We start from the raw sequence: 25,038 nt of genomic DNA, 5'->3' as shown, positions 1-25,038 counted from the left end.
GTTTATTTATTTTTTAATCACACATCTGATACATATATATAAGAAAAATCCCAATACCCAAACCTAATTTCAATGCTATGTGAAAAGTATGTTTCTCAGCTGTACCATTAAGGATTTGATAATGGAGAGTCTAATATAATTCTTTTAATTCACACTTGCCTAAGGTCCTCAAAGACTATTCATTCCTCTACCAATTAGGGAAGGTCCATGGCCTCATAAGGAGTTGCATTTTATTAAGATACTAGTTGTATCAATTACCAATGAGTAAACGCAAAAAAGATTACTTCTTTCTCCCCAATCCTTTTAGTATCAGAGAGTACAAGTGCCTGGTGCACACCTACACATGTAAAAGCACCAAGTCTTAAGAACAATGCCAAGTGTAAAACTTCATGGGCATGAAAGTATGTCCATTTCATCCATACTCCTCCTTCCCTGTTTTTAAACATGCTAAGGCTAGGTAAAGTATTTAATACCCTGGCTAACACAATCCTGTTCTTTGGTTTTTATCAGCCTGTGTATCTTGAACATTGTCGGAAGTAAGCAAGCACATGAGGCCTAGAGCGGCTACCATCAGATGGAAGGTCTACGTCCTTAAATGTAATCTCCCACTTTATTTTCTTACCTTCTACTTTTTTAATGTTATCCATTTGGAACTCTGCAATAATATTGGAGGCATTTTTAGAAAACATAGGGATGTCCCATTCCCTAGGAAAATAATAAAAGAATAACTGGGTAGCCATCAAGCTCAGTTGTTTTATCACAGCTTCATGTATCCCAAGGGCTATCGCTTTTACTCCAGTGTCTGGTAACATTTTCGCTGACTCTTCCACATCATCTCCAGAAGGCAAAGAAGAGAGGACCACTAACACCTGATTTCTACTCCATCAACCGGTTCTTAAAAATATCTTACATAAATGTAACAGACGGTATTGCCAGTTTTTAGCAGCCCACCTTGCAATGCCTGCATTTCTTGTACGTGTACCAACATATGCTTTTTTGGTTTATATGTGTCCAGTTCAAACTCTTCATGAACATCATCATCATCGTTGTACTGGACAAGTGCAAGATGGTGTTGGTTAGATTCCAGTGGCAGACTGTATATCAATTTGCTAATAAAGTCTTTCATGTAAGGAAATGTGTAATTTTCTGTGTCCTGTTGGCCAGGAAGCAACAGGACAGTATCTTTAGTATCTGCGAAGGCCACACAAAAACACAGCAATAACCATTTTTAACTAAGTCTCTAGACACAAAGAACACAATGCTGAAGCAATAAAGTGGCATAGTGCTCACTCAGCAATAGTCAAGGAACAGAAATAGAAAATCTCGAACAATTTCCATACCTAGAACTTGGTTTACATAGTTTTTACTTTTTAAAAGGCCTTTTCACTGTTACAGCATTTAACTAATGGGGTTCTAGACAAATGTTGACTCGATCAACATCTGAAGTTCTTGCTGACTTTAACAGAGGCTGCCACATCAGTGCTTCCTCAATATCAGACTGCAACTTCATTATGAGGAAATGCTGAGATCTTACATTTCTTATCAAGGAAATGAATTCTTTACATTACCTCTATTACTCCTGTGCCCTCTTTCAGTTACAAATATCAAGGTCATAGATTCAGTTCATATTTCAAAATCTTTCACATTTTGAAATATTCCATATATCAACACACCCCCCCCCAGGAGTTCTGCTCAAATTAAGTAATTCTTCACAGACCCTTTAATACCAGTTGTTATGGAAATGAAAACAAATTTTTCAAAGAATGGAATAAAACACACAACAAGGCTACAAAATCCATCATTTAGAAGTTGGCAGGTTCAAAACTACTATCAGCACCAATTTTACCACCTTGTTTCTGCATGACACAAAGTTCCCATGGGAAAAATTAGAAAGTCATTAAAGACAAACCTGTAGTTATCGTGCAAGATGAAGTATAATTTAACATTGCTCAGGAAATTTGCAGTTTATGCTTTCCTACCTTTGCAGTGATCATTCTGGTCTCTGTGTGTCTGTCTGATACAGGAGAATTCATTGTTTCACTATGTTTAGAGTTATTTGAGACTTTCCACTGAAAAAGTTTAGACATCCTTTGTCTACCATAGCCCTTTCAGACAAGGTTGGAAAACAGCTTTATCCTATGTTTTATCCAGATTTAGGATATTTGAACACAGCTAAAAAAGTAATATTTCTTTTACTTTTCAGCTCTTACCAAGGAGAGTTTAGGCAGCTGGACAAAACAACTGCCAGCCAGAAATGCTCAAAGCAGCAAAAGTCACACTTCCTCCAGGCAGCACAACTGCACAGGGACTGCCTGAAATGAGACATGAGATCACTTGGCATGATCACTCTCTCCTGTAACAAATCATACCTCTTGCCCTGCTTTGCTTCCTAATGTCTCTCTGGATGCTAGAACTCCTCCAGGAATATAATGTTTATTCCATGTAAGGATTGCATGGTTTAAGACCCCCTATCTGACAAATATTTTAAAAGTAATAAAAACCTGCCCTGATCTCAGAGTAATGTTTTATAATTCCCTGCAAACAAATTCATCCTGTGGAACTCTACTACCAGAAACTGAAATATGAAAATTATGCATGGTCATAATGTCTGTAAGAAGTACTCTACGTCAGCAAAGTCTGATCTTCAGCACAGAAATTTATGGTGCTGCTCAAGAGCCTGCATACTTATTGACTCTCTTAGAGCTCCCACAGAGGATGCAGTTAGGGAAGAAATACAGCTCGCACTAAAGCTCCAATGCAGAGTCTACTGCATACGCCAAAACCTATATTCAGAAATGCAATACAGATGCTTAAAAGGTAAGAGTCTAAAGAGGGGAGGGAAAAGATTAAACCTACAAGCAATCTTCCCATTTTATCTGCCATAGAGCTATTGCCTTAGTCCAGCTGAATGGTAAGGAGCCTACTCCATCAAGGAAAAGCCCACAGGTAATATTCTGCTCTTTTCTTTTCTCCCTCTTCCAGCTGCCTCTCTGTACAGACCACACAATATACATTACAGATCAAACATACGATATTGAACTAGTGTTCAGAACCTGATATTTAGCCCCAAGTCCAGATGAAACATTTGCTAACTGATGTTCCTTTTTAAATGCTACACAAACGTTAACCTAACATTTGGAAATATAATGCAATATAGTCCAACTTTTCTGATTGATTTTTTTGTCATTAGAATACTGAAATTTATCATTACTCTCAATGGGACTGACAGGAATGATTTCTAGTCTTTCATAGGAAATCTTAAGTAAGTTATGCTGTAAATATTCCCCCCAACGTCAGGCTATGATCTGTCCATGCCCATAAACATCCTGCTTTATGGCATTACTACACCCACAGCTGCCCGCACTTGGAGTCGGAGCTGGTGCCAGCAGCTCTGTAGGCTGGGTCAGGTTCCTGGGAAAACCTCACCTGCAAGGATGAGCTGAGTAAGAAAGGTCCTGGAGAAGCCCCACCTGGATCCTCTGTCCTTTGCCTCTGGGGGTTGCACTGCAGGTTGGTCCCTTGCTCTCGGTCCATCCCATCCCTGCAGTATGCTGCAGCCATGCAACAGCCTGGCACCTTCCTCACCTGGACCCCAGCCCACCACGCCACTGCCCGGCTCAGCCTTGGATTAGTTTCATCACCAGGGACCTGCGGGGCTGCTCTAAGTCATTTGATACTTCCCCCTAAAAATTCCTGGAAAGACACATTTCATCCTTTTCCTGGCAGCATTGATAAAGCAGTCTCTTGCAGGAGTGTAGAAGAGCTAGGTTTCAGTCCCTGTCTTCTAAGGAGGAACACTGAAAAAGCTGATGTTAAAAAATCTCTAAGATCAGTGGGAGCAGTCCTTGCCCAGTACTAAAGGAAAATGAGCATCTCCAGGTGCCAGGTGCTGAAAGTTTTGGAAAGCAGCTCTGCAAGAAAACTTTGCTGTCACTTCAGATAGCTGAAATGGGGTATCATGTTTGTGTAACTCACTATTCTTGTCTTTTACTGCTATTTCACATATATGGCAAAATTCCAGTAAACCTCCATCATCCTTAAGAGATCTGCTCTTGATTTACAGTATAACTGAGAATATTGTTTAGCCCATGCTCACTTTAAGAAAGTTTTAGTATCAATGGAATCTGAAGCAATAGCTGAAATGAGTATAAACTGTGCTTGTTTTCGTTTCTTTTCATTTTATCTGACAAGTCATAAAAGTTCCATCTATTTCATAAAAAATGAGGAGCTTATTAAATACCTGATTTGAACTTCTGCCCTCAGGCATAGCAGAGCAAATGCAGGATTATTAGAAATACCTTCCATTTTTTATCCTCTGTGAAATAAGGTGATAATCAAAGTACTCAAATAATGCTACTGCGAAACTTCAAAATAATTGTGCACAAAGGCTAAAAAGTATAATTAATTTAGGGATACCTGCCCCTCTGAATGGACACAGACATAGTGTTAAATCTACCTGCTTTTAAAAGCTTCTTGAAGGAGAAATTTCATATTACTGAGCAATGTTTTTAGGTACAAAGCAAACTTGCATGAAGAAAGGGAGGTTAGTTTCTTAAGAATTAAGACAAGTAAGCCCAAAGAAAGAAAAGGGTGAAGGCACACACATGCTCCCAACATTTAGAAATCACAAGGTTCAGACTGTATTTAAGGCTGCTGTTTTTAATCTCTAACCTATTCTTTCATCCTTTATGTCATAGAGGGCAGGTACAAAGACAAAAAAGAAGAATTGGTCCCTATCTGTCTACTGATGACAGAATCCTTGCTGCAACAATACATTTATTTTCAGTATTATTAGTATGTTATTTACCAAATATATGTATACAAACACACATATATTTATATACAAATAATTAGGAAGCAACTGGCATAATTTGGAAAGACAGCAGGTTCCCCCTGGAAGGAGTATAATAAAACAAGTTAGTCAGCCCTAAGTCACTGTGGGAGGAGTTAAATGATTCTCTGTTTCTGCACAACTGAGCCGAAGTTCTCCATAGTTTTGCCCAAGGAGTTTCAGGGAGCTCTGGTGCTGCAGTCAGGATTCTCCCCATAACAGAGAGGAAGAGAAGCAAAAAAAGCACAATGCCAGTGCTGCCAGGGCATGGTCCACCAGCCAGGACTGGAGTGAGCAATTCCTCCAGAGGGGCAAAGAAGCGGGAGGGTTCTGTCTCCTGGAAGATCTTAGCAAGCAGGTGGGTAGCTGTTTAAAAAACTCTACTAACCAGAGGCCAAATCTTTGTGAAGCCCTGCCGGCCACAAGAGAGCACAAATCTCTGTGAGGCATCACAGCGGACACCATCAGCAAAAGACAGCCTATATAACCTCTTCCTGCTCTTACAGTGCCCTTGGAAGTGATATTTTTTCCAGGTTCTCCTTATGTAATAGGGTAAGACATGTAAGTCTAATGTTCATTGTTATGTTTATATTTGTTCTTTTACGTTTTTCAGTCAGGTGTCCTGGGAAGTGATACCCACTACTGATTTCCATGCATTGTCATTACATAGACTATTCTTTCTTCCTTCCACTCACAGAACTGAACTTTTTCTATTTATCAAGTCCAACTGAATTTGTTTTCAGTTACATTTTAAATATTTAAACTTTGAAGAAAAGTATCACCTAGAACTGTTCTCAGAGCTAGGCCATTAGAGCAAACATGATTAATAACAGTGGATATCATCATCTCCTATAATAACATTGCTTTTATTAAGTGCTGGAGCTCTGTAAGATTTTACCACTATTCACACATAACTGCCTTAGTGTGTATAATAGATATAATCCAAAAGACTTTTCCTTAATTCACCACCCTTTCAAAATCCTGAGTGCTAGTGTAGCCTACGTGTGTATGTGTTCACAATTAAACATGAATATATACTCATAGTACAGAGGGAGAAAGAGAGGGAAAAAAGACAAACCCAGAACAAATCCAATAGCTTTTATGGAAAATCAGTAATAATTTCAGAAATGTAAATCAAAGCTTTGGCAGAGCCACATATTAGAAAATGAATATGAAGGGACAAAATTTTCATAAGGAGAGGGTTTTTTTTGCTACTTTTTTAAAAGAAAACCTTTTCTGATGAGCAGAAGAGACAGTTTATAACACTTACCAGACAAAGGGAAAGGTGTCTGACTGGAATGTTTCAGACCATCAGGGTCTCTAAATGGCTTATGGAGACTGATAGCCTTTTATGGGGTTTCAATTAATTGGCTATGGAAAATCCTCCCACAGTGGTATTAAATAGATACATTCTGGTGGTCTGGAAGCCTCAAAAAAAACCCCATAGTTCTTGTCTTCCCCTCCTCCTATTCTTTCCCTTTTCCCTCCCCTACCTCCCACCCCTTTTTTCTCTGGACCAAGCACCAAGCTGACCTTCAGGGCTGAGCTGCTTCAGACATCAGGAGCAGCAGCTCTGAAATTCACATCTGGCTCCTCCATGACATCCCTCTTCTGGGTTTGCAGCAGGGCAGTCATCCACAGCGTCCCTCAGCCCTGTGCATCCAGAGCAGCGAGGCAGGGGCCATCAGCTCCTTCAGGATCTTCATGGCTGCTGGTGCTCTCTTCCCTACCTGGCACTAACATCTTGACATCACCAGACACTATTTTTCAAGTCTTGGCCAAACTGGTTGGGGATGTGGCATCGGCACAGTATCATTTTAATATCTAAGGGAAAATAAACAGGCTGCTACAGAGATTCACTGGCTCTGAATGCCCCGCTAACACCATGGCATTTCTGGCCTTGCTATCCTGCATTCTTGGACAGTACTTTCATAGTTTTACTTCCCAAAATTCAATACATCTGTAATATCACAGTGACTTACTGGAATTTAAAACAGATTTAGTATATGGATGATGAACAGTTAGGCAAAAGCTGCAGCTGCTCTGTGTCTATGGAACATACAGAAATCTGTTGATTTTAAGCCTAAAATTTGGTGCTATAAATAGAAAATCTATATAAAGCTTTCTAAATCTATCTAGAGCCTTTGGGGCTATCTAAAATATTTGTAGAGTTGTAGAGTATTTGTAAGCAATTGGAAATTTTTTTTTTAATACAAGTTGTTGGACATAGGAAATATTTTTTTACTGTAATCCCATAGAGTGATGGGCCTGACAGAACTACTTATCTCCACTGATTTCAAAGGAAATTCACCATGATAGGAATTTGATAGTAAATTGAAGCCTTGATTTATCAAAATCCTGAAATGCTTTCTGGATCCAGGGGTAGGTGGAGTACAAGTAAACAAGTCACATCATGTTTGCTCACAGACTGCACCTCACAAAGGGAAAATCACAGAGATATTCTCCAGTGGAGATTTATGGAGGAGATGTATGTTGTCCCCTAGTTGTGTTTCACCTTCAGAGGGTTTACTTGAGCTTCCTTCAAAATCACAGTATTTCAGTGGTTTGAGTTTTGTTGGTGTTGGGTTGTTTTTTGGGGGTTTTTTTGTGAGGGATAACAGTATACCAGTCTCATGAGATGCTTGCAAAGAAAGCTGTCTCTGTTCCACCTCTGCTGAATGCATCAATCTGACACAGAATAGAGTCTCTGGGACTCTGCGAGCATGTGCTACAAATTTCTGCCTCCCTTTCACGGCATATAGGACACTGACACTTCTTCTGCAGTAACACAGGCCTCCAGAAAGATTGGCTCATGGCTATAAATCACCTGGCAGAAGCTGAGCCTGAACAGGCCAGGAATGATGCAGATGGGAAAGGAAGGTATTGGGAAGAATCTGTAGCCATGATTTAGTCTTCTGGAATTTACTGTGCCCTCCCTTGTTTCTTCAATGCAGTTTAGGAATGTTTTGGTAGCTTCCCTAACAATATATTCTGATATAATAGCATTTGTTAGTAATGGTTCCTTTCCCCACTGCTTGGCTAGGGGATTCTGACCTGAGCTGGTCAGCTTTGGACAAACTCTAGTGTAAACTACAGTAATGCAATATTTCTGGGCATAAAGCCAGCAGCTCTTTAAAAACTCAACTAAGGTTACAGCCAAGCACTTTGTTTCCTCAGGAGCTCAGGCTCTGCTAATTTAAGGAGTCTGGCAGAGCCTACTGCACTCCATCACAGATACTGGGGGTAAGTTAGGCACAGTTGAGACAGGGAGACAGAACCAGAAAAGGGATAAGATTAATTGCAACATGATCTTTCACTAGATCGTTTTTTGCCAGCTCTGGCAGTCCTGAATTTCAACAGTAATTATCTAGAGAGTTGGCTCCTGATAGCCCTTCAGAAATGCCCTTTCCTGGGGTCACGGCTGCTAGCACTGCCTTGCCTTGGGAATTCTGTGGCAACTCAAAGACTTCTTGTTACTGAAAGTGTGAAGAAAAGGGAATCTTTCAGAACTTAAAGCTGTGGCTTAAATTAGCCAAGAAAACTAATTAAAGAAGATGAATCATGTAACTTCTCCCTTAGATTCTCCCAGAGAACACTTGATCTTTTTCTACACATCACTGTTACAGTAAACCCTTGCCCTCCCTTGCTGTAGATCTAAGTTAACTGGTTGTTCATGTGTTCTCAGCTATTTGTACAGGCTTCCAATATATATCTGGAAAGATGTAATACACAGCTTCTATCTAACAGAAGTTTTAGTTTGATAAAGACATCAAACAGTTCCTGGTTTATCACAAACACCAGTATTTCTCAAATGAAATGAAAATGATCTTCTATTAGACACACTTTAGAGCTAGCAGTAAGATTTTTTTATTCCAAAAGGGGGGATGGGATTTGGACATAAGTAATTCTTGATTTTCCCTAAGGTCTTGAAAACTGCTGACAAACATCCCTGGAGGGTGAAACAATCATTCACTCAGAAAGAAAGTAGTCTGGGCAGAAATGAGTCATACCAGATGCAGTGACCTCCCAGTTAGTACTGCTACCCACAGGTGTGCAGACAGCAGGTCCTCAGCAATATTGAAGATTAAGATACCTCAGGCACTATGCAACAATTCATTCCTAGTAAATAAAGCTTCAAGCTTGCCATCGCAAAGGCAAAGCAGGCAGTGGGGCTGGCCCAGGGCACCACACCCCGTCCACTGGAAGACAAAGCTACTAAGCACAGATATGAATCACAGGGAAATCTTTTTCTTTGCAGTAGTTCTCAGTACGGAGTCATTCATGTCCCTCCCCTGGACTCTCTGAGTTGGCTTGTCATGCATCAATAAAGCATGATGTGTCCAGCTGCTCCCTGTTCAGCTACAGAAAACCCTGCTAAAATTGGTTGCTTGTGGCAAGATACACAGAACAGTTCTTGAGTGAAGAGGAAGCAAGTACTGTAAATGTTCTGCTGGTTATAATTAAAAATTATTTGTCCTGGTTTTGGTTGGAATAGAGTTAATTTTTCTTCTTAGTAGCTAGAATAATGCTGTGGTTCGGATTCAGTATGGCATTTGGTATGAGAATAATGTTGATAATACACTGATGTTTTCAGCTGTTGCTAAGAAATCAAGGACTTTCCAACTTCCCATGTCCTGCTAGTGTGCAGGTGTACAAGACGCTGGGAGGGAGCAGGGCCAGAGCACCGGACCCAAACTGGACAACGAAATATTCCACATCATGTAACATCACACTCAGTATACAGAGGAGGGTGAGCCAGGAAGTGGGTGGCTCTCTCTCGCTTCCAGGATTGCTGTTTCAGGATCTTGGCTCCTCCAGGACTGCTAGCCAGGAAGGAGCTGGGTATCATTCGGCAGGTGGTGACCAATCACATTGTGCATTACCCATGTGTACTTTCTATTATTGTTATTTCAATTATTAAACTTTTATATTCTCTACCTACAAGTCTCCCTACCTTTACCACTCCAATTCTCACCCTCCATCCCTCAAGGCAGAGGAGACTGAGTGGTGTTTGGCTGCCACCTGAATTAAAACCACAACATTCTTATTTAACAGGAAACTTCTATGTATCTTTTATGACAGTGGCTGAATACTAGAATATGCAGTTGCTGCTGGAAGTACGTTTTCCAGCTGGATTCACTGTAGGCAGCAGAATTATTCTGCAGCAGCCAAGGGCAGGGTCGACTAGGAAAGTCAATATTCAGAGCTTGCGTACATGTGTGCGTGTATTATATATATGTATACAACCTGTTAAAAAGCAAGGGTGGATGGTGGTGTTGCACATCCTACTTAGCACAAAGTAACTTAATTCTAAAAGTAAACACAGCTCCCTCCAAGCCCTCAGTTTGCTTCAGAGGTCTGAACAGTTCATTCTAAGCAGCCTTTGGATGACACTACCTTGTTCAGCTATGATTCCATGCACTTGCATGCATTATGGGAGAATTTTACTTGAATGTTCCAAAATGACAAATGAGGCTATTTTGCTCCATTATGGACATGTGGGATTAGTCATTAAGGAAAACATGTTAGTTTAAGCCTCGGTGAGAGAGGTAGCAAGGAAACGGAAAAACAAGAAAAAATATTGAGAGCCCCTGTGGTAAAGAGAAGAGAGCTTCCTGACTGCCACACAGATGAAAGTTCTCTGTCCAATTAACTGCACAAAGCCCTGCTAATGGTTTTATGTAATTTTTTGTGCAAAAATTCCTAATCGCAATAGCTAGTTTGCTCTCATGACAAATTGTTTTACCGTGTCTCAACAAGAAAGAAGTTGCTGTAGTTAACTGTTGGCAGTTAGAAGAGTTCCCACAGAAGCAGTAGTTACACGGACACAGAATCACAGCATCATGGCATGGCTGAGGCTGAAATGGACCTCCAGAAGTCATCTGGTCCAACCCACCTACTCAAGTAGGGCCACCTAGAGCCAGTTGCCTAGGACTGTGTCCAGATGACTTTTTAATATCTCCAGGGAGAGAGACTCCACAACTTCTCTAGGCAACCTGTGTCAGTACTCAATCACTCTTACAGCAAAAAAGTGGTTCCTGATGTTCAGAGGGAACCTGCTGTGCTTCAGCTGGTGCCAATTGCCTCTTATACTGTCACGGGACATCTCTGAAAAGAGCTTGGCTCTGTATTCTTTGCACCCTCCCTTCAGGTATTTATATAGATTTATAAGAGTCTCTCCTGACCCTTCTCTTCTCTAGGCTGAACAGTTACAGCTCTCTCAGCCTTTCCTCATATGTGAGGTGCTCCAGTTCCCTCATCATCCTTGTGGCCTTTTGCTGGTCTCTCCAGCGTGCCCGCGTTGTTCTTGTAGTGGCGATCCCAGGACTGGACACAGTACTCCAGGTGTGGCCTCACCAGTGCTGAGTAGAAAGGAAAGATCACCCCCTCCATCTGCTGGCAATACTTTAACTAACGCAGCCCACGATTCCATGTGCCTTTGCCACAAGAGCACATTGCTGGCTCAAGTTCAACTCTCTGTCCATCAGGACCCTCAGGTCTTTTTCTGCAAAGCTGCTTTCCAGCTGGGTGTTCCCCAGCATATTGTTGGTGCAGGGTATTTTTACTGCCCAGGTGCAGGAGTTTGCACTTCCCTTTGTTGATCTAATATTGGATGAAAAATGAGAAAGGAGCTGTTGAATTCATTCTTTTTCTTGAACAATTTCGTAAGGTTCCCATCAGCATATTTTTCCAACCTGCCCAGGTCTTTCCAGATGGGAACAGGACCCTCTGGCATAGCAGCCACTTCTTCCAGTTTTATGTCATCTGCAGGTTTGCTGAGGGTAAACTCTGCCCCATCCAGACCATTAATAAAGATGTTAAACTGGACTGGACCGAGTATTGACCCCTGTGGTACACTGTTAGTTACTGGCCTTCAACCAGATGTTGCATTGCTGATTATCATCCCCTGGGTCCAGCCAACCAACCAGTTTTCAGTCCACCTCCCTGCTCATCCAGCTCACACATGAATATCTTGTCTACACAGACCTCTAGTGTCAAAGGCCTTACTGAAATCTAGGCAGACAATATCCACTGCTCTCTCCTCATCTACCAGGCCAGTCATTTCATCACAGAAGTTTGTCAAGCATGACTTTTCCCCTTGATTAATCCATACTGATTACTCCTGATTATTTTCTTGTCTTTCATGTGCCTGGAATGGTTTCTAGGATTAGCTGCTCCATCACCTTCCCAGGGATCAAGGTGAGGCTGAGTGGCCTGTAGTTCCCTGGGTCCTCCTTTTTGCCCTTCTTGAAGACAGGAGTGACATCTACTTTCTTCCAATCTTTGGGCATTTCTCCCAGTTTCCATGATTGATTGAAGATTATCAAGAGTGGCCTCCCAATTAAATCTTTCAGCTGCCTCATGGGTGCACCCCATCAGGGCCCATGGACTTATATATATCCAGTTTGCTTAAGCGTTCCCTGACCTGATCCTCTTCCACCAAAGGTAGTTCCTCCTTGCTCCAGATTAACCCCCTGGTCTCCAGGACCTGGGATTCTTGAAGGTCTGTCACGTGCTGAGAAACAGCACCAGGCCACTACCAGCAACCCTGCAAGCATCAAGGCTCTATGGGTCAGTAAAAAGGGCAACACTGACTTCTTACATATTGGTAACTGCCAACCCCATTCAAATTCTGCACATGCATTGCACCTTGCCAAGATGCAATGGCATTCACCTCATGCTTCGAGGAAGAGCATAAGACTTGCATTCCACTCACACTGGGTTCCAATTACAGCCAGGACATGTACTAGCTTTGTTACAAAAGATAAAATTTACCCCTTACGTGTTTTAGATAAGCTGGGCTCCTTTCTCATTAAAAAAACTGGTCAATCCATCTGTGAGATACACAGCCAGATTCTGCAGTAGGAGCTAGAAAATAACACAAAGCCAGAAAGCTGAATGCTTTTCCTTCAAACATGCTTCAGATCTTTTCTCTCTCTTCAACACAATCTGGCCCCATTAAATTAATAAAGATATGAATTACCAGGTCTAATTTGTATAAAATGCAATCTGAAACCTTTTACAAATTAGTACTAGATTATGAGCATTTTCACATCATTATAACCCTTGTAACAAAAAATAACCAAATAAGCAAGGGCATTAAATTTACTCACTTTCATTCAGCAGAACTCAGAGGCAGTGTTTTCATCCCAGGGATATCTGTTCTCTGTTGATCAGCTTCCTTGTCAGAGGATTGAGCCTCAGAATTCAGATACTCTGGATTACAAAATTCAGATAAAATATGTGCATTTGGGTTGACATACGACAGTAATAGGATTAGGTTTAGTAGATCTACCTTCTTGCACTTTTTAAACTACAGATTGTGTTAACTAAGGCCCTCAGCAGCATAAACATCACACACAGGTTTACTGTGGCAAAATTAAATTGCTCCCTAAACAGATGTCTAAGTGTGTGACTTGACTCAGAATACAGCCTCTGACAACATCCATAAAGAAGCCACTTTCTTGCTACTTCTGAGAGGTTCATGTTTCTTTTATAGTTTGGTGGGAACTGGGGATTCAGCAGGGAGAGGCTGCTCTTAATTCACTCAACTGAGCAGCACATACCTCTTCAGAGGACTGCTTTTATTAGAGGAGAGAATGTTATCTCTTGGCAGACAGTCATATCGCAGTACAAAGAGTCATATCCCAATTTCTACTTTGTTAATGGACAGCAATTCCTGTATTAATTAATTTGGTTTTAAAAAGCAGGGTTTATTAGCACTGGCACAAAGGCTTTGAGCTGCAATGTTGAAACCACTTTCAAACTGGAGCCAGCTGCAGAGGACATATGGTAGCACAGGCTATGTAACCGTAGCTGCACAAAGGCACTGAGGGGACAGGCTGGGAGGAAGGGCTCCTAGTGACCTGAGGAGATCACTACACGCTGTACCGTACACAGGCCATCCTTTTACAGTTCCACCATACATTTACACCACAGCCACTAAAAAGAACGTCAAGGGTTCAAAAAAAGTAGGTGCTAGGTACTCCGTTACCTAGAGCAATGTTCTGAAGTTTAAGCGCCCACAGCACCAAAAGTACAGCCTCAACTCAAACAGTATACAAAATTCAGCACCGAGATTTCTCACAAATGTCTGTTCAGTGCTTAGAAGCAGCAATACCAGAATATTTCACTGGCATTAGAATTTAAGATTTCACAAAAACATTTTACCATCTGCTGAATGCTTATATTTCACAACTCCATGAAATGCAGCAGAGAAGTCTAGTCAGTTGCCTGCAAGATAATTCTTTTCATGTTACCTTGTGTAACTCATCCGAATTCCTACAGTATTCCATATGTCTGAAAAAAAAGCCTGCAAATGCTGCTTGCTGGACCACCTGACACAACCACAAGGATGAGAGAGGGGTTAGACAATAGACCCCCAAGCATCCTGCAGTAGCTAGCATATTCCTCCCTTTGGAAAAGAGCCCAGGGGATTTATGCCAGGGGTGAAAGAAGAAGGAAAAACAGATTAGGAGGCTTTGAGAGTCATTCTTCAAGGGGGGCAACTGGTTGGTCTTATCATGCATTGCTCCAGATGGATGATTCAACCAGCCTGTCTGAGGCAATGAGATGGAAGATGTGTGCATAGAAAACATGAGCCAGTCAGTCCACACAGACATAAATTTCTCCTTATCAAGGAGGGAGGATCACAGCCAGCAGGATGCTTTCCTCACTGAAGAACAAGAATTTTGAGCCAGCAGCAAGACTAGCCCCAGATAATAAGAGACGGATTTCTGGCAGCTGAGATCCATCAGGGGACCCCACGTCTCCTGGGTCAAAGAAAACCTGAGACACCAAAAATTGCTTCTGCTACAACAACAGAAATGTTTGATTTTTTTACTTCTCCCTTCCAAGCAAAAGAATTATTCACTTACCTGGACAAAATGAGAGCATTAAAGCTCTAAAGAAAATAGGAGATCAAACTGCCAAGCTGTTCTGTCTTAGAGAAAAGATTTCTGTGAGTCTTGTGTAAGAAGTGACCTAGTTCTCCAAAAAAGGGAAACTCACTTCTCATGTACACCTGACTTAAGGGGAGGGAGCCATTGATTTTAAATGAGGACAGAAACTACTGCCAACTGGCAGCATCTGTGGAGAAACAGCTATTAGAGAGCAGCATTTTGGAAAGCTAGATATTAAACACTTCAGAATTAAAAGCACTGCACATATTGTGGTAAAAAGCAAACACAGGTTCAATTTATTGCTACACAAAGTAAGTAGATCACATCTAGCCCCCAAACAGACAGCTGCAGTGTCCTCCTTAAGTACCATTTCCCAGTCACAACTGTAGAAAAAGAACAGAAACAGAGTGTAGAGTACCTCCCACTCCACAGCAGTCCCATTCTGTTGCGAGAATATCCAAAGGTGAAAAACCAATGGCTTCATCAACTCACCTGTCCCCACTCGGAGTTTGAGTCAGTAGCAGGAATCCATGAGATATTTTGACCCTTTGTCAGCTGAGCTAAGGGTGACACTGTCACCTTTAGCACTGAGTTGCTCAGCATTATTATTATAGTCCTGAGGCTGGCAGAGCCTCACCCTCTGTTCAAAGTCACTATTCATAACAGACTCCCTCTGCGTGAGCCAGAATCAGCAGGCTCTGGAAATCCAAATTCATGTATGTTCCTTAAAAGTCTGTTGAGAAACCCTTGGCCAGCAAGTCCATGCAAATGTATTAGAGATATTTTATCTATCACGTTGTAGACAAATAGAGAGAAGAACAAAATTCCAGGTGAGCAGAGCCACCTCTACAAAAAGTGGCCCAAGGTGACAAACTTAAATGCACCATCATTTCCCCAGACATAATACGGGCAACAGCAGAGTTTGGGTAAGTCAGCAGAGTACACTTAGCTCAGCTAAGTCCTACCTTTCTGCAGGGCATTGCAGTTATTACTTTTAATCAGAAGACATCCTCAGGACTTATTTTTTCCCCTCAAGGGCAATCACAGAAATCTAATGTTCTAAAATGAATGCGCTTGTCTAACCTTTGGTAACAAGGGAAAGGGATGACTGTTTATTTACATATGAGAAGGCACACTATGACAATATGCTTACATCTGTTTCAAGAACTAACAGCAGAAGTGAAATATTTGAGAATGATTGATTTTATTATCATGTTGGATTATTCAGAAAAAAATTAAGAAGCCAAGGATGACTTTATGATAGAAAATACTCTAAATCAAAGTGAAGTGAATTCTAGTAAGTCAATGTCATTTGAGAGCTATATGCTTTTTGGCGTTTTCTGTAAGCAGGATAAATGTAAGCGAATGCATCAAAACATTTTGGCATTAGTGTCTTGCACCCAACGTTATTTCATTAAAATCTCTGAGGTATTGTTTCATTTTTTCAGTATATTTAGAAAGTGCACATTTTGTTTTTTATGGAAGAAAGTCAAGTTTCAATACTTTTATGCTTTTTAAACAATACGCTCTTAGCTAACAAGTTTCTCAGTACTCAACACGTTAAATCAACTGAGAAATAGTTTTAAATTTTATTTTCATTATTAGGTTACTAGATAATAACTTTACAATCAAGTATATCTTTCAAATGAAATGTGGGATCTGAGTTACTATGTAAAGCTTTCAAACCCTTTTGCCCATCACCCTGATAGTGTAACTAACAAATTAAAGCAATTTACGTGTCTCTGGATTAGGAAGACTCTATACACAAGGATCCACATTCTTCTTGTGTTTCAAATCTATTTTTATTGCCTCCACAGCCCCCATACCAGAACTGACTACACGTTTTCTGCTCTTTGTCGTAGTACCACTTCAGAACGTAATTCTCACATTCTCCGCTATCTTGAGCAAGGCCACATGCATCTGGAAAAGAGAAATAAAAGACAGATTTAATGGAAGAAAGATCCACCCTTCTCAGCATTGTAATTTCAGACAAATGTGTAAACTGGCAGATGAAAGAGGTAGCCAGTGTTCAAGGTCTTACAAAGATTCACTAAGTATTCATTCAGAAACCCGCAGTGCCAGCATGGTCTGAAGCCCCTCTTCTTATGACTGATTACACCAGAAAGAATGTCTGAAACAACTAGATTTTCAATGGCATAAACAGAAAGAATGCTAAAAGTTCTTTAGTCTTTTAACATAAACTTTTCACTAAAATTACTGTAAAAAAAAAAAAAATTATACCTGGTCTATAGTGACTAGGTAAATAAGGTTTTTCAAAATGTCCCTCCTCTGTATTCCAACTTGTTATACTGATATCCATCAGTAAAACTTCATAAATAAGCATACACATAGATGGTTAAATTATCCATGATAGTCTCCTAGCCAAATTCCAGAGTAATAGAGATTTATATTGCATAAATTAGCCCAAAAGTAGACGAGAGTAGCATACTTTGAAGCAATCTGGTATTCAGTAAGTACAGATCTAACAGCTTTCACCAATGTAGACTCAGAGTTACTCAAAGTCAGAAAAGCTGCTCTGGACTTGGGTATCTGTATGACACTGAGGGGGAAACACTGAGAAGTAAAGCAAAATACTGATACGACTACTCAAACTAAAGTTTTATAATGAAATAGCCTTCTCCTCCTAATCAACAGTAATCTCAAGCAATAGATCACATCTCCCAAAAAGCAAGTTCTGGAACTGTGCTACATGTTTTTAGAAGTAAACTGTTGGGTCACTAATCACAGCTCAGGATTGGGAATGGCCATTCATACATCTTCCTTAAGTGGCTTAGGTCACTGCTCACAACATCAGTGCAATGACCCTGACTACTTCCTCACAGGAAATACTTTGTTTGTAAAGTATAAACAATAACATATCTTCATGCTACTGAATCCTCTGTGTGACCACAGTGTTCATGAACTGGTTAATGGGAGCACTGATTCAAGACTGAACACATGCAGTTAGGTAACTGGACCAATTCCATCTGTGCTGAGCAAGTCTGTCATGCACTGTGGATGTGTGGCATTCCCAGAGGTACATTAGCTCTTAATTAAAGAGCAAATATTAACACAGTTTTGCAAAAGCATTGGTCCTCTCTCATCAGGATGGGGCTACCAGACATTCTTGAATCATTTTTTGAGTGGAGAGGGATGAAAAACAAAGAGATGGCAACTGTAAAAATGAGCTGCCACATCCAAAGTTATGCAGACGCTATGGCATTTTTTTTCAAAGAAATTCTCTCCAATTGTAATCTAAACAATGAAAACACTCAATTGTTTTAGAAGAATGGGTGGCAAATTGTCTTACAATCAGCCTCCCATACCTATTGTATCAAATGGCAAATCTGCGAAGAAAAAGGCTTAATTAGGAAGCAAAGTAAAAAACATGAAGAATATATCTTTTGATAGGATACCTCCTGCTGAGGGATCCTGTTCTTCATATGGGAACAGACTGCAGCAGAGATATACTTAGTTCCTCCACGCTGAGCTAAGTTAGCAACAGGAGTAACTCAGTGATTATAGTGCAACTTGGAGACTTAAAATGATCAGCTGTTTTAGTAAAGCAGGTTAGAACTTAATAATACCTTATTACAAAAAGTTACAAATCAAAGCTGAAGCCATAATGACACCTGCAATTCAGCCTTTAATTACAAACTCTTACCGTATAGATTTGGACTGAATACAAATGTATGGTAACAAAACACTTTGGAAAATATAATGAATAGAAATGCTTCATAATGTATAAATACTCAACTGAGCCTTTCACAATTTAGGGTCTTTGTAATGAATTAAAAAAGATTTTAATATTCTAAAATCATACCATAATCACTATAGGCAGCTCTAGTTTCTACCGTTGTCTGTAAGTTTTCCTCATTCTCCTCCTGAGCTTCTCCATACTCTTGTGGCTTTTCTCCTTCCACATCTTCCTCTGTAAAATACTGATTCTCCTCATAACCATATCTCATTTCTGGCATTGTGTACATAGGTTCTGTGGTGGTCTCTATAACATTCTCCAGGACACTACTTTCAGTTCTTTCAATGTCTTCTAAACCATGACCATAACCAGTTCCATCAGTTCCAGGAAAAGGCATCCTTCCAAGGAGAGGGGAAAAAAAAAAAACAAAAAAACGTATTTAAGGATCAGTATGGCCTTGAAAAATGCATCTGATTCATTCCTTCTGAACACTGTGAAAAACATTTTTGATCCTGATCCTGTTTCTATTAAAGCTACTTTGAATATAACCACTAACCCAAAGGAAAAAAATCTTATGTTCGGAGATACATGCTCAAAAACTTAAAAGGAATTTCCAAACCTTTCAGTTGTAGACAGTTGCTGTTGTATGTCTTCCTGATCTAAGTTTTCACACTCTTCCTGAAGTTCAGGTGAAGGATAACTGTTAATTTCTTCTGTGGGGAAAGCACAGATACCATGGCTGAGTTTTGAAGTCCTCCAAACCCCAATGTTTAATAAAAAGTACTACCTTTTTTTTGTTATGAACTGGAATTTGCATCTTCTAATAAGTAACAAACAATATCTAGAGTGACTGGCACTATGTCCGGGAAAAAGAAAAATATGTTAGAGATCAGCTAGATGAAAATGACTCCTGAAACAACCTTTTATTACTTTTGTCTTGCTCTGTAATACACTATTGATCCTTCTATAGAAACTTTGACATCTCTAAGTACATGCTTCTGATGAGGATTTTAAATCAGTGACAACTTCCTTCTCTATATTCTCTTGCTTGTATTTCAAAGCACCTAGGGCCTGCTAATCTGCATGAATGTGTCTTGAAAAGTGAAGAAGTTCTTTCTCTGCACTACAGAGGGGGAATAATTGCAGTAGACAGTTAAAGCCAGATTTGCTAAATGTTTAAACCTGTATCTGCCCCGAAGTCTAAACAGGCATAAACAGCTCAGTAAATCTAGACTTGCCAATAGTAAGAGGAAAAACGTAGACCTAAATCAGGAACATAACTCTGTTCTCTTCACTGAAGAATGGTCTGTCTTTAGTGAAAGTGGGGCCAACAAAGTCACACGTTAAATAGAAACTTGAGGGAAAAAACTACTTAAGCCTTTGGCCTAAGGCACCATTAGAATATAATGCTGTTCTGTCATTACTGGCCCTTTCATTACTGTCCAGAATCTGCGGCAAACTGAAGATGAAAGATTGGCTAGCTAAATTATGACTTGATACGATAGTGCATACATACTGACTACCTTCTCCTACGCAGCATTCCTCTTGCTTTTCATAACTTAAGCAAACGCCATTGTGTGCTACTTACGTTGTAGAAGATTTAGGAATGTCCGGCTAAACCTCTGAGCATACACCATCTCAGATGTCGAAACCCTGCCCAATGTCAGTAAGTGCTGGTCTGTGGGGGAGCTTGACAGCTCCATCAGCTCATTGTCACTCACATCACTGCCAAGCGCAAGAGTGAACAATGTGAATCCTTGGCACTTGGCTCCAAGTGAAATCTCTCTCAGCTTCTCTCTGTCCCATGTGCTTGTTTTGCTTCCAACTATTGAAAATATGACCCTGTGTTTTCTTTGTCTGGGGGCTTTAAAGAATACATTTTCAACTGTCCACTGTAGTGCAGAAGCAATGGCTGATGGCCCTTCCAGCTGGTGAACAGATTCCTGAATATGTTTCTTCATCAAATCTTTATTGCTGTATGTGACTAGATCAAACTCCAAGGCCACAGGGGTCTGGTTTCTGTCAGGCAAGAAGCCCCTGGGAGCCTGCTGCACCAGTGCCACTCTGATGCCTCCATAAGAGTCGTTTGGCTGTGAGGAAACGACAAACTGATCCAGCATGTTGCTCACAAAGTCTTTGGCTCTCTGAAACTCTTCACTGCTGATGCTACGAGAGCTGTCCATGATGTAAGTGATATCCATATCCATCTGAACAGCAGGAGAAAAGGGCACCTCACAGTTGGTACTTGGTTTGCATTTGTCTAGAGAGGAAGAGCCAATAGGCAGCAAACTATTTAGCAATACAACAAAAGCAAAAGTTCAAGAAAAAAATTCACACAGTCCTGTTAATCTATTTTATTTTTCTTAAATTTTGGTTTGAAAAAAATCAATTTGGTAACCTGAAGTCTTGTTGTTCTAGTAGGGAAAAACAGATGAGTCTTTCTGATCAGGGTTTTGAGATACCCTGGGAAATTATTCAGGCATAAGAGCAAAAAATGTTCATAAGGTAAAACTTTAACAGATAAGAGCTCCCTCGAGGAATTTTCTTCTGTCAAAATCTAAACACTGTAAAGGACACTGCAACAACCTCTAGTTTTCATCTCAGACCACTGTTCAGAGTTCTGAAATATTATAATTTAGTGGCTTCTCCCCCAGTCACAATGTAGAGTTTCACAGAATCACAGAATCACCTAGGTTGGAAAAGACCTTGAATATCACCTAATCCAACTATTAACATAACATTGACAGTTCTCAACTACAATAAAAATTTACAGTAAATGATCCTGGTTTCCCAGAATCATAATGCTATTTTAAGTACATTTCTGTTAAAAAGGAAGTGCCAAACACAATAATTCATTTCACATGGCTGAGACAGCAACTAATTAAACAGCTTTTGTGGGTCTGAGATTCTAATTCTTACCATCCACTGAAGGGGAAATTCAAATTGTAACTTCTCAGCAGTGGTAAACTGTAACCAAGGAACAACCTGGCATGGAGGTCAAGAAGTCCCTATTTCAGAAAGGGTTAAACTGGCTGGAAACAGGAATGCCAGAGACAGAACAACTCCCTGTAAGGGAGTGAAGTTTCTCTTGGCAATGACAAAAAACAAACACTGCATTGTCTTGTAGCCATCCTGGAGTGGGAGCACTCAGTGGCCACCTTTGGGCAGTAGAGCTGGTCTGAGCTGCCCCATGCAACCACTGATGGTATTGGTGCTGGTGCAAGTATACGTAAGGAATTAGCTCTTAATGCATCTTTGCAGACCACTTGTAGTCCCACTTGTGGCAGTAGGACTCTGCCCAATGCATTGCTTGTTACTTTATTATTTTTTTTTACATTTAAGCACAAATGTGTTTAAGGGGTACCATAAAAATTCCCCAATACACTGCAAAATAAAATCTCCAGGATTTGTTATTGAAAGAGTAAAAGGACCAATACAACAAACTGGAATTTTTAAAATATCTTACCGAAGCAAAGTGTACAATATGTGATGCTTTCCAAACTTTCATCCTGTTGTCTTTCCCAAACAAATAATTGAAATCTTCTAGTATCATCGATCTATGTTTTAAAACAGGTACAAAAGCAACATTAAAAAGATAGGCAAAGCATAGGTAAATTACGTTGACTTTTTTTTTTTTTTTTGGCCAGTGAAGGTCTATCACTTTCTTTTCTTTTAGCAGTAGGGTGTTACAGAAAAAAGGACAGGATCTCCTATCTCAGCTCTTTCTGGGATAAAGAGAAATCTTCCACAGTGAAAACGTTTTCTTAAGAGAGAAAATGCTAGCATAAGAACAGTCTTCAGCCTGTGATCAGCTGAAGAAAGACAGTCTTGCCCAGTAGAAGATTTGACCACAGAAGTGCTTGAGGAACCCTGAAGAAGCTCCAACAACATCCTACAATTTCACTGACCACTCAACCCCATCCAAACATGATTCAAGGGAAAAAAAAACATTTCCTTGTGGACCAAGATAAATAAGAATGGCTGTAAAATATCGTAATATTGCAGGAAACAAACCATATATACAGATAAGCCAAAATGGGGAGAAAAGAGATAATAACTTCTTTTCATTAAACTTAAGCTTTATGTGTGTTATATACAAACACAACACAATTAACTTCTGATCAATGTCTGTACAGGATGTTAGATATAGGCCTCTTCAAAGCAATTAGAATTGGCAATGACTGTTTAACTTATCTCTAAACTGAGGCTCCTAAAGCAAACTAACCAAAGCCAGTAAGTATCTGTGGCTACAGGCTGGTAGGATCATGAAGATTAAATCACCTCCTAACTGCAAGGGCAGAAGTCCATCTGAAAGAAAGGGAAGTTCTATTTTCTTGGGGGGTGGTTGTGGTGAAGTTGGTTGTCTTCTCATCAGTGGAACCCTAAAGGAGATCTGGGCAGTGAATTTTTTGCCTTTCCCCCTGTTAAGCAGCTTTTTTAAAATTTTCTACTCTGAAAACTGATTTATGGGAAGTCGGCACCTTTGTAAATACCAGATGTTGTTATATGCATTCGGATTCGTAATCTGCTTATACTAAGTAAGCAAAATACTGACGCTTGCTCCTGTTTATCCTGTGGAGCAACGCAGTGAATAAACTATAAGCTTCCTTCTCATATGCCAGCAGAAATTTTTCATTCCACTAAGTTAACATTCAGCTTGATAAATATGGGAATTGACTAATATGAGACTGCATGAGAATAAACATAATATGAAGATTAAAGGGCTGACTTAGATGCTACTAGGTCAGAACTTAGCTTCCAAGTTTTCCTCTTCTGGTCACATGTAAGTAAATACAGTTTCCTTCTAAAGGATAGTTTTGAAGAAACAGCAGCTGGAAGGGATTTTATTTGAAAAAGTTAAAACTCAGCACAGATGATACAAAAATAAATTGAAAAGAGAGACAACCTGGTACCCATATTATGAAACATTAAAGAAACTTAGAATTGTTTCTTTTGGTACCTGGTAAAATAGATTGGGTTTTTTGTTTATTATTTTTTAGTACATGAAGTCATATTTTAAAACAAAAGTTATAAATTTTCTCCTGTACTAATGGCAATGCAGCTATCAAAAGGGGGTTTGCTTAATTTCATTTTCTTTTGAAAAAAACCCTGGTGTACTTGAGGCCTTCTACTACTACTTTTTCTAGAAACTAGGGCCACAGTTTGTTAATTAAATGGTTAGTACATGTCAAAACTTCCAAAGATAAATGGCATAGGTAACCAAGTGGAATTAACACAATGTTATTGAAATTCTGTGATCTGGCCTAAAAGCACAAGTCATAAATAATTCATGTGCAGAAAGAGGTCAGATGGTGATCATTATGGTCAAGTGAATCAGTGTTTCTTTGTTAAAATGAAAAGGGGTATATTAAAGGTTACTAATAAGGGGTTGGACAGTTCCTGTAGAATTTAGGGGCTCGAGAGCATGCTTTACTCAAACACTAGCAGACACTAAGCAAATGGGTGACTGACTCAATTTTCTATCGTCCACTTACTGAGAAGGCACGTCTGATATTTGGCACTTCACTGAAGGCAATAACCACTGGAGTGATGTCCAAGGCACTCAACTCAAGTGCAGCTGTGCTGATGGCAACATCATCTTGCGATGGACCATTGGCAAAAAACAGGGCAACTTTTCTTGCAAGGATGCCCTGACGAACACGTTTGAAGACATTTCTTGCAACAAATCTCATGGCTGCCCCAATATTACGTTTTCCAGTGGATCTCTCTAGTGGTATTCTCTGAATTGCTTGTAGCAGCAAGTTGTTTTTTTGAAAATCTGAGAATCGGATGAGATAGCGTGTATTGGTGTTGAAAGAAACAACAGACACACGAGCACCTGTTGGACAATTGCTTTCACTGATCTTAATGGTCTTCAGCAAAAACATAACAATGGTCCTCATCCTTTCAAATGCAGCTGGTGTAACATCTTCAGACATATCGAAGGCAAACACCACTTCAGTTGGATAAACTGGGCATGCATCTGTATGTTAAAAAAAAAAATGTGAGAACCTTTCCACAACTCAAACATTGTTAGTTTTTTCTTCAAGTCTATAAAAAAAAAAAAAAAGGACATGCCAAGGCCAGGTGGACTTACCTGATGAGCAAGCTGGAATGAAGAGTTGGAGAGCAAATAAATTATTTTTGACTCATACTCATTAAAATAGTGACATATTCACATGCTTTCACTAAAGAGCCTAATTCAAAGCTCAGACAAGTGACAGAATCTGTCAGTGAAAGACAATGCTCTTCTTCCACAATCTCAAAATAGTGCGGTTTTACTGGATGAGAATTAAAGAAATTGTTCTGGGTTCTGCTGAGCACACAAGTCAGAGAATGAATACTCCAAATCTAGTGGTCAGGTGATGTATAAATATTGTCTTCTCTCAGAGAATTCTCCAAAGGGGGTTGGCATAATGCCAAATTCAATCTTAAATGAGGAATAGAAACATTTGTTACAGCTTTTGTAATTACAAGATAGACAAAATAAGCAAAAAGCATAAGTCTGCTTCACACACCTACTGAAAAAACCCTCATAGTTAATAACTACTAGTCATCATCAAATTGAACCCAGACACAAACTACCAGCCTACAGGGTTTCCAATGGA

The 25,038-nt window shown here is 39.9% G+C and overlaps 1 protein-coding gene and 1 pseudogene across 1 annotated transcript in view; both read right to left on the bottom strand.

The window, feature by feature from the left end:
• LOC141956708 (collagen alpha-6(VI) chain-like) overlaps positions 1 to 3,534 on the bottom strand; it is a 35,896-nt pseudogene extending 32,362 nt beyond the window's left edge.
• Positions 3,535 to 16,040: 12,506 nt separating this feature from the next.
• Positions 16,041 to 25,038, bottom strand: part of LOC141956707 (collagen alpha-4(VI) chain-like) — a 43,819-nt gene continuing 34,821 nt past the window's right edge. The window contains 7 exon segments of the mRNA XM_074897511.1: positions 16,041 to 16,653; positions 18,557 to 18,828; positions 19,050 to 19,143; positions 20,019 to 20,690; positions 21,897 to 21,987; positions 23,926 to 24,419; positions 24,528 to 24,539. Coding sequence (XP_074753612.1) covers positions 16,481 to 16,653; positions 18,557 to 18,828; positions 19,050 to 19,143; positions 20,019 to 20,690; positions 21,897 to 21,987; positions 23,926 to 24,419; positions 24,528 to 24,539 — 1,808 coding nt within the window. The 3' untranslated portion in view covers positions 16,041 to 16,480.

The sequence above is a fragment of the Athene noctua genome, chromosome 2, assembly GCF_965140245.1.
Source record: "Athene noctua chromosome 2, bAthNoc1.hap1.1, whole genome shotgun sequence".
Taxonomy (NCBI): Eukaryota; Metazoa; Chordata; class Aves; order Strigiformes; family Strigidae; genus Athene; species Athene noctua.
The sequence above is the reverse complement of the archived record's forward strand: the minus strand, read 5'-3'. Positions and strand labels throughout refer to the sequence as shown.